The 9,642-nt window shown below is 45.1% G+C and overlaps 1 protein-coding gene across 2 annotated transcripts in view; it reads right to left on the reverse strand.

The window, feature by feature from the left end:
- Phf12 (PHD finger protein 12) overlaps nucleotides 1-9,642 on the reverse strand; it is a 51,048-nt gene that overhangs the window by 3,879 nt on the left and 37,527 nt on the right. Inside the window, exons 7-11 of one of the 2 annotated variants that reach the window (XM_008828698.2) lie at nucleotides 7,972-8,136; nucleotides 4,414-4,572; nucleotides 3,073-3,865; nucleotides 1,555-1,680; nucleotides 668-811 (exon numbers count right to left, since the gene is read on the reverse strand). In XM_008828698.2, coding sequence (XP_008826920.1) covers nucleotides 668-811; nucleotides 1,555-1,680; nucleotides 3,073-3,865; nucleotides 4,414-4,572; nucleotides 7,972-8,136 — 1,387 coding nt within the window. The other variant, XM_029561400.1, reaches the window with a different exon arrangement.

The following is a 9,642-nucleotide window of genomic DNA, read 5'->3' on the forward strand; positions in this document are numbered from 1 at the left end:
GAATTTGAGAATTAAGGTGGGCAGGCTGGCTGGCCACTGAGTCCCAGGGAACTACCTGTCTCTGTCTCCTCAGTGCTAGTGTGTACCATGGGTGTTGGGGGTTGAACTCAGGTTTCTTTACCAACTGAGCTATCTTCCTAGCTTTGTAACTTGTATTTCCTGTAAGGTCTTGGGATGCTTGATACTGCTGGCTTAGGAACTATGCTGTTTGAAACATCAAAGCTCTCTTAAGGGCTAACAACTCAAGAGATAACAAGCAGAGTAAACATTTGAGAAAAATTTCCAGGAAGCTTACCCACTGTTTTTCTATTTCTCACCTTGAACTCAAAAGTTCTCTTGGGAACCCTTCTAATTCAAGTATTACAAAGCAATTGAACAGAAAGCATACAACATACACCCAAAGTACAGGTAGCTGCTTTGCTGTGTCTCAAAGTGGACTTGTATGAAATAAAGTTATGGCAAACTTCCCCAAGTCTGATCAGGAAACTGTGGTTGTCATCTTGTTCGTGCTCTGAGAAAAAAACCACGGTGCTTTATTAAACCCATCAAAGGCACACAAAGAGTTTGAGCTACTGAAAGGTGAGATTTCTCCGTGGAGGCAAGATGGTCATTCACACACATCAGACGGGAGATCTGATGGTGTGGTGGCAGGTATGTGCACTCGCACCTTCTGTGTGGTGCCCTCCAGAAGTCAGCGGATGTGTCCCAATACTGCCCAGTGAAGCTTGGACCCGGGAAGGGAAAAGCTGATGTATTCTCTGCAAGGCCAGAAACTTGATCAGCTTCTCATCCAACATATTTATCTCGATTTCTATCAATCAAAGAGAAAAGATTAAACAGCTGAGAAAAATGGAATCTGTAAGTGGATTTATGGTTACAGGACAAACAGTCCAGTTAAGTCATCTTTGTTCAAGTTCAAACATCAGAATCCAAAGTAACAGAAACACCATCTCATGTGCTATTTGCAGTGAGAGAAGGCTCCAGCATATTCTGGGACTAAATTTAAGTAAAGAAAGGCAGAACAACCCCCCCCCAGTTGCCTGTGGGGAAGGGTGTGGTTATCTGAAATCTGATAAAGACTGAATTTTCTACCCACCCTCTGTACAGAGAAACCAAGACATATCTCTATTCTCCTTGACTCTGGAGTGTTCCACAGATGGAAGCAAGGCTCCTGGTTCTGTTCTGCCAAGTCCAGGTGATCTGCCTAAGGTAACTTCTCTTCCCCAGTGATTTAGGTTGGTTAAAATTTTGATATCTTAGGCCAGGCGTGGTGGCACAAGCCTTTAATCCCAGCACTTGGGAGGCAGAGGCAGGCGGATCTCTGTGAATTCAAGGCCAGCCTGGTCTACATAGTGAGTTCCAGGAAAGCTGGGGCTACAGGGAGACCCTGTCTCAAAAAGACCAAAAAAAAAAAAAAAGATGATATCTTGTACAAATACAGAAAGCAGAGACACCCAAATGGATAGTGCTTATTCCCATCTCTTTAACTCTCTTTGAAAGGAGCTAAATGCTACCCTGAGATGGCACTGTCACCACAGCAGCTCATTCACTCACCTCCATTGACATCCATAAATGTTCGAAGTGAGTTGGTGAGGTCCACCATGGCAGTAGAGTTGGCTGGGAAAGAGGGTACGGTTAAAGCGCTTCCTATGGATAACGTGCCGGGGCTGACCTTGCCATCTGGGGATGGAGCAGGAAGACTGTTACTTACGTCGCCTGAGGGAAACCCACCGGTCCAATCCCCTACTGCTGAGACAGGTCTGGATTTCGGACCCAAGGTGATGTTCCCTTCTTGATTCTCAACCCATAGGCTCTGGAACTCCTAGAGCTAAAAACGTGTGGTGAGGAACGGGAGAGGGAACAACAATGTGCCTGGGCACGCAGGTGTTTCCAGAGCACTGAGAGCAGAGGACCATTGCAATTCACTGCTCTGGGGAAAGATGAGGTAGCCATGATCGCTTCCCTGTTTCTTCTACTTTTACAGAAGTAGCAACTGCCCCTGTAATTCCTAACTGCTGAAGTACAACTAACAGTGTGCAAAATTTATCTATGCTAGCATTAGATAGAGACAGGAAAATAGCCTGAATGGGAGGGGGAAAAAAAAAAAAAATCAGTGAACCTGGATATCAAGACTCCCAGCTGATTAGGATAGCCATGATCGCTTCCCTGTTTCTTCTACTTTTACAGAAGTAGCAACTGCCCCTGTAATTCCTAACTGCTGAAGTACAACTAACAGTGTGCAAAATTTATCTATGCTAGCATTAGATAGAGACAGGAAAATAGCCTGAATGGGAGGGGGAAAAAAAAAAAAAAATCAGTGAACCTGGATATCAAGACTCCCAGCTGATTAGGAGTCAGTTCAGATAGAAGACGATAATGGGGTGCAAGCAACACCTGAAACCTGGTTCAGATGCTGGGATCAGCAACCTTGAGGTCCACATGCTGACTACAGATGGGATGGCTGAGAGAACAAGTCTACACTGGGCCAAGTAAAGACAAGAGTCTGCCCTTTGGGATGTGGCCGGAGGGTAAGCTTCTAGGCCAGACAGACCAACCTCTGTGGATATCCCATACTGCAGTTATTCTGAAAGGTCAGGCTACTTTCTATCCTTGCTTCCCTTATATAAAAGTTCTTCAAATGAGCTGGCTCTGAGACTCTGCATCAGGTATAGCTTTAGTCTCTTATGTGGATCATGAAACACTGAGGCTGTGACCAGAACCTCAGGCTGACCCCAGTGGTTCCAGAGAGCATGCTGCTGTCTTCTAAAGTGATGGAACAAGACAGGCCTGGAAGGTAACAGGAGCCAGGAGACCCAAGGTATAGTTCCAGTCTTGCCACTAACTTGGTCAGTCACCTTAAGGAATTAAGGTTTCAGTAAGATGAGACAAGTTAACATCTCTATCCTCTAGTTATAGAAATATGGGAAGGACTAGTAATCTACTAATAATCAGATTGAAGCTCTCTGAAGTATTAATAGGGATATAAATGTTTCGGAGCCTTAAGTCTTGGAAGCTAGGAAGGACATAGGACACAGGATTATTCTAAGTCACCCAAGGCTGAGGGACACTCACCTGATGATGGCGCTGGTGAGCAGAATCGTTGGTTGGCTCCTGTGGCCAAGATACTGTCTCCTGCTGCTTGGGGGGGAGTGAGCACCCGGGTGGCATTTGGGGGTGAGCCCAGAGGCCTTGAATCTGTCAACGGAGGTCCTATCTGTGATTGGACAGTCTTTCTATGCAAAGTGCTGGTGTTCTCGATGCTGGCACAAGAGCTGGGAATGGAAGGGGGAAGGCTTGGGACAGGAACCAAACTCCTCTGGGGACAAGAGCCGGGGCCAGTGGCATTTTCTGTCTTCACAATGATGCCGGCGGTGTGATTCTGAAGCCCCCCGGCCGCTGGTGGCGTGAGGGGCCGGGGCCAGCCTTGCCGGTGTGAGAGGCCTGGTAGGGGGGTGTTGGCGCCTGGAAGTCGCCGGGGATCCGTGGAATCAGTGGGGCTGCTGTAGAGGTGTGGGCCATTGGCTTTTACCTCTGTGTTCACTGGCCCATTGGCAGTCCCACAAGGGGCTTTCTTGGACTTTTCCACACAAGAACTGCAGCTGATGTCCTCTAGGGCTGGGGAGTGGGGTGGAGAGCAGCTCAGGGAATTCTGGGTGCTAATTGCTGAGGGACAAGACAAAGGGTAGTGGGAAGGTGGAGGTGCCTTGTCAGCAGTTTGCAGGGAGGTGGTGATTGAACTGTCAGTCACAATAACAGGCTTAATATCAGCCTTCTCTGTCTGTTCAGAGTCCCAATGCGAAGGCATCTGCTTAGCAGATAAATGTTTCAATATGCTGCACTGGAGCGCAACAACACTACAAAGCCACTGCAAGGGAAGGAGAGGAGAGGAGGTGAGAGGCCTGGGAGGTGCTGGTCCATCCTGCCACAGTGGTTGCACTATAAGCAGAGCTGACAAGCACCGTTTCCAAAGTCCCAACATGAATGACTAGAAAGGGTATGCTTAACTCTTAAAAGGATTCCATTTCTATTCCCAAGCAAGACTTGTTAGTGCACTTGGCAGCATCTTGATCAGCAGAGCTTGGGAGTGCAATTTTGGCTCTGCCCTTAAGGCTCATCTTATGATGAATATTCAGTAGGTACCCCAGGCCCCTGCTGAGTCTAGCACTATCACCTGACTTCTCTATGGTTCTGTTCATCTAGACCTATAGCACAGATCTGCCCAGCCTGCAGCACTGGGGGACTGATGGAAGGCATCAGTCCGGTTGGCTGATGAAGCTCTATTGGATTTTCTGTGGATTACCCAACTTTTAGGGGGCTAGTGTGGAGATAGGAATGACAGACACTGAGAGTGCTTCCCCTCTGGTAAGATAGAAGAATGACTACATTTGGGATCTCAGCTCTGCCTTGACTCACCTCTTGCTGCTCTGCCTGGGTGGCTAAGTGCTCAGAGTTCAAAAGGTGCGTTTGTGATTCCTCGGGGATCCCATTGCAGATCAGTTCTCCATCCCGAATGGCCGCAGGTGCAATAAGAGGGGGTGGAAACTGGTACTGAGATTTTATAGCATCAGGAACCTGTTTAAGATAGAAGGAAGGAGGAAAAGGAGATCGTGCCAACATGCCCAGTTGATTCTGCCTTGGCAGTGTTCTGTCTATGGTGCTAGTGTCCAAGGGACAATCTACTCTGAGGTTCAACAAGGACAAGGAGGCCCAGTATGCCATAACTCTTCTGTGTTCCCCCTGACTCTGACACCTGTCCTGAAAAGGTACAGAAATAGAAACAGCATGGGAAGGGCCTTCATCAAGGTCCAAGACCTGCAGAACTCAAAAACTACTGCATGCTGTCTTCGGCTTTGTCCTGAAATGTGTATGAAATGTGGCTGATACTCTAGGTTCGCATTATCCAGTGTCAATGGGCAGATGGTTGAGTGGTAACTGAGAGATAAGAAATTAAATGAGGGTGCATTCATGGTAGGAAAGTTAAACACAGGGCCTAATATGAGTACTCAATCAATGTTATTTTATCATCCATTCATTCATGACTCATCAAACAACTTAAGACTTCTCTGTTACATGAGAAAGAAGACACACTCTGGCTCATGTCATGTGAATGAAAGAGTCACACAAACCAAGAGTCATTCATACATACATTCAACCAACATTTATTGAGCACCTCCTGAGTCTGGCACTGTTCCAAGTTCTAGAGGTCCAGAGATGAAGAAAACGTAAGCCTTGCCCTCAAGCCCACAGTCTAGTGGGAGAAAGAAAAAAAAAAAAAGGAATACTACAATATAATGAAATACATCCTACAGTTACAGGCATGTCTAAGGTGCTATAAAAGGGAAGAAAAAAATATCAGGGCGTGGTAGCACACATCTGTAATCTCAGCACTTGGAAAGCTAAGGCAGGAAGGAGAACTGCTACAAGTTTGAGGCCAGACTGGACTACAGAATAAGATCCTGTCTCAGAAAACCAAAAGAAACAACAACAACAAGAAAACCAAGAATATAAAAGTATACTTATTTTAATCAGGAATTGGAAGATTTTATAAGAAGGCAGTATTTGAACTATAACTTGGAGGTTGAGAAGGAAATTCCAGGCAAATAAAATTGGAAATAAGGGTGAGGACACGACATCCAATACACAGAGATATGAAAGATGAGTATTAAGAAAATATCTGGTGAGCCAATAGATCTGGTTACCAAGTCATTATGGGGGGAAAAAAAGGAATTGGAGAACGGTTCCTAGTATTTTGGCCAGAGGGTCTGAGATAAGAAATACAAATGGCTCAGTGGTTAAGAGCATTTGTTACCTTGCAGAGGACCTGGAGTTCAGGTCCCAGTACTGACATGGCAGCTAACAGTCTGTAACTCTAGTTTCGGAGGTTCAGTGTGGCACTGTGGGCACTGCACATATATGGCACACTTACATACATGCAGGTAAAACACTCATACACATAAAATTAAATAAAAACAAAAATATATAAGGAAAAGAGTGGATTTGGAGAGGCAGAAGACATTTTTGGTCTTAGGAAGGTTGAAAATGAGGTATTTGTGAGAATGCTGGAATAAGGACAGAGGCAAGGAGCATGGATTTGGGAATTAGCTTCTGGTGCTATGGACTTTCTGAGAACACTTGAAGAACACTTGACTACAGAAAGGAAAATGGAGCAGTGAGCTAAGACTGCCTTTTGGAGAAGAGTACAAAGGTAGGGAAGGAATCAAACATCAAGGTGACTGTCCTATAGTACTGTAGTCTTTTATTTCACATTCAAACTACCCAAGAAGAAAATGTTCTTCAGGCAATTTATAACCTTGTCTTTCTCCTCAACAACAGGAAAACATTTAAGGTGGAGGGAAGGGGAGAAGCAATGATAAGATTTAATCAAGGCCTCCTGGATTACTTTTGGAGCCATTTAACTGAGGTATGAGGTATACCACCTAATAGTTCATTCCTCCAATGGAAAATAGTGGTCTTTTTGAGACAGGGTCTCCCCATAGCCTCATGGCCTGGAACTCACAGCGATCTGCCTGCCTCTGCCTCCAGAGTGCTGGGATTAAAGGCATAAACCACCATGCCCAGCTTTAGTTTGCTATACAATTTCTAAAGGTTAAAATCTTGCTAGCAGGGGCTGGAGAGATGGCTCAGTGGTTAAGAACACTGGTTGTTCTTGCAGAAGACCCGGGTTTGAATCCCAGAACCCACGTGGCAGCTAACAACGGTCTGTAACTCCAGTTCCAGGGGATCTGACAGGTCTCTTTTGACCTCCGAGGGCATTGCACAACATGGGTGCATTTGCCTACATGCAGGCAATACACGCATACACATAAAATAAAAATAATAAATAAAAATATTTTTAAAAATCTTGAGCCGGGTGTGGTGGCTCATGCCTTTAATTCCAGCACTCGGGAGGCAGAGGCAGGAGGATCTCTGTGAGTTCAAGGCCAGCCTAGTCTACATAGTAAGTTTCAGGCCAGCCGGGGGTACAGGGGGAGACCCTGTCTCAAAAAGACAAAAACAAAAAAACAAAAAAAGAAATCTTGCTAGCTCTGATACCCACTGAAGATGATGGGAGTGGTATGATTGAGTTTAAAGTATGGCTGCCACCAAGTGGCCATATTTGAGAATTGCTAATTTCCATTTACACATAGGACTATCTAAAGAGAAAGATCAAGTTTATATATGGATACACAGTGTTAAGCTTGATAGACTGATCAAAGAATGAGATTGAATACCTTATGAGAATATCAAATACTTTTATTTTTTAGACAGGGTCTCACTATGTAGCCTGGCTGAACTAGAACTCACTAGGTAGACCATCAGGCTGGCCTCAAACTCACTGATTCGAGTGCTGGGATTAAAGAGGTATGTCACCATGCTCAGCCAAAGACATAGCAAATGCTTTTCAATTAAGGGATTTGTTTACCCCTCAGTCTCTGTGGATACAGTTTAGTAACTATCAAGTAGATAGAATACTAGGTATTATAAAAAGTCTACATGTTAACAGCAGCCTAGAAAAATAGATGGGACTTTTCCTCCAGACACTTTTTTCTTAAGTTTTCAGCCAGGGACTGCACTTCACTTCTACATAGCTCTCTGTTTAACTGTACCTTCGTATCACCAGAGTTCTCAGATGGGGGCCATCTAATGGGGACAGATGAGATGAGTGACAGTTGAGTACTATGAGTGGCAATGGAGCACAACTGGGTTTAGTGTAATAGCTGAAGGATGCTTATTCTTTGGAGAACTAGAGACCTGCAGACTTCAAAAGTCTACCTGAAATCTGGCCTTCGTAAACCTGATTCTCAACTTCAAGTATTAAAACACAAGGTCAAATTTATTACTTGCTCAGACACCAAAGATGTATTTCCATCTAGGGCTTCAGTCTCATCTGTAAAATGAGGACAATGATCCTGTCTATACCATTAAAGAAAGCAGAGGCCACCATCCTGCCTGTAATGGGTTAGGACTCACCTTCAAGCTTCTTCTTTTGACAGACTGCAGCACACGGCGGTTAGGAGGGTGCTTCTTGTGGATTCGGTTCAGAAAATCCACCTTGACAACATGCTGTGAAATGGTGTCCTGAAAACGATCAAACACCTGGCACCGATTGCTCAGTGTCAGATTCTTCTGGTTCAGCTAGAGACAAAGCAGAAATATCGCTGTGCTGTATTTCTACAGATTCTTGCACTTCTAGCTAGCTCCATCCTCTGGGTTCAAAAGACAGATGCTCTACTGGGCATGGGCATGCCTTTAATCCCAGCAGAGGCAGCCTGGTCAATATACTGAGTTCCAGGCCGGCTGGGGCTACAGGGATACCCTGCCTCAAAACTACCCCCCCAAAACCAACCCCCTCAAAAAACAGATACTCTCAAGTTCCTTCTATCAGGAGCAGGATGTTGGCAGGCCTGGCAGGAGGCAAGGAACTATAGAGGACAGCTGATATACTCTTGTCCCCCTAGAGAGGCTTGTGAAAGCAAACAGGGAAGTACGCAGGAAGTGTCCTTCTGAATTCAGCCTGAGAGTTCTATGCTCTAGGTTACAGTAATCCATTAGGATCCTTCCCAGCAGCACAGATTTTTAGAGGAGATGCAAGTCTTGACCCTCAAGAGACCCAAACTCCCTACCCATCAAGAACTCTCTCACAGAAAAAACTGTGTCCTATACAGAAGCCTTGTACATGGCTGTGTCAAAACCCTGTGTGTTCTGCTATATACCTTATTCCAGGGTGGCAAGGTGGAAGGAAGAAAAATTCTGGCTTGCTCTTAAAAGAAGCCGAGAGAGAAGAAGCCTCTAGAAGGCAGAGCGGGCTAGAGAGATGGCTCAGATGGCAGAGGGTGCTGCTCTTTGCAGAGGACCCAGGTTCCCAGCACCCACATGGCAGCTAACAACTGTCCGTAACTCCAGTTCCAGGGGATCCAACAACCTCTTCTGACCTTCGCGGGCATCGCATGACATGGGTGCACTTACATACATGTAGGCAATACACTCACATACATAAAGTAAAAATAATAAATAAAATACTTTAAAAAAAAGGCATAGAGAACCCTTGCCACTTCTGAGCTCTATTATCTGATCCCCTCACTTTAATTCAGGACAGGATCTGTTCCTGCAGCTTACTTATTAGCAAATTAAGTAGCCAATGAAATTAAACAACTAATAATTTCATACCTTCTGGAAAGCTACTGATTTAGATTCATATTTGGAGCTGGGTGTGGTAGTGCATGCCTTTAATACTAGCACTCAGAAGGCAGAGGCAGACAGATCTCTATGAGTTCAAGGCTAGCCTGGTCTACATAGTGAGTTCCTCTCTCAAAAAGACCCAAAAAAAGAAAGAATGGTTTGAGGGGGCTAGGAGAGATAGCTCAGTGGTTAGATCTTGCAGAGGACCCCAGTTTAGTTCCCAGCACCCACACAGTAGGTAACAACCGTCTGTAACTCTAGTTACAGGGGATCCATTGCCCTCTTCTGACCTCCGCAGGCATTGTATGACACAGGTGCATTTATATACATGTAGAAAATACAGTCAGACACATAAAACAATAATTTTTTTTTTTTTTTGTCTTTTTGAGACAGGGTCTCCCTGTAGCCCCAGCTGTCCTGGAACTCACTATGTAGACCAGGCTGGCCTTGAACTCAGAGAGA

This window comes from Nannospalax galili, unplaced genomic scaffold (genome assembly GCF_000622305.1).
Source record: "Nannospalax galili isolate Female #2095 unplaced genomic scaffold, S.galili_v1.0 scaffold212, whole genome shotgun sequence".
NCBI lineage: Eukaryota > Metazoa > Chordata > Mammalia > Rodentia > Spalacidae > Nannospalax > Nannospalax galili.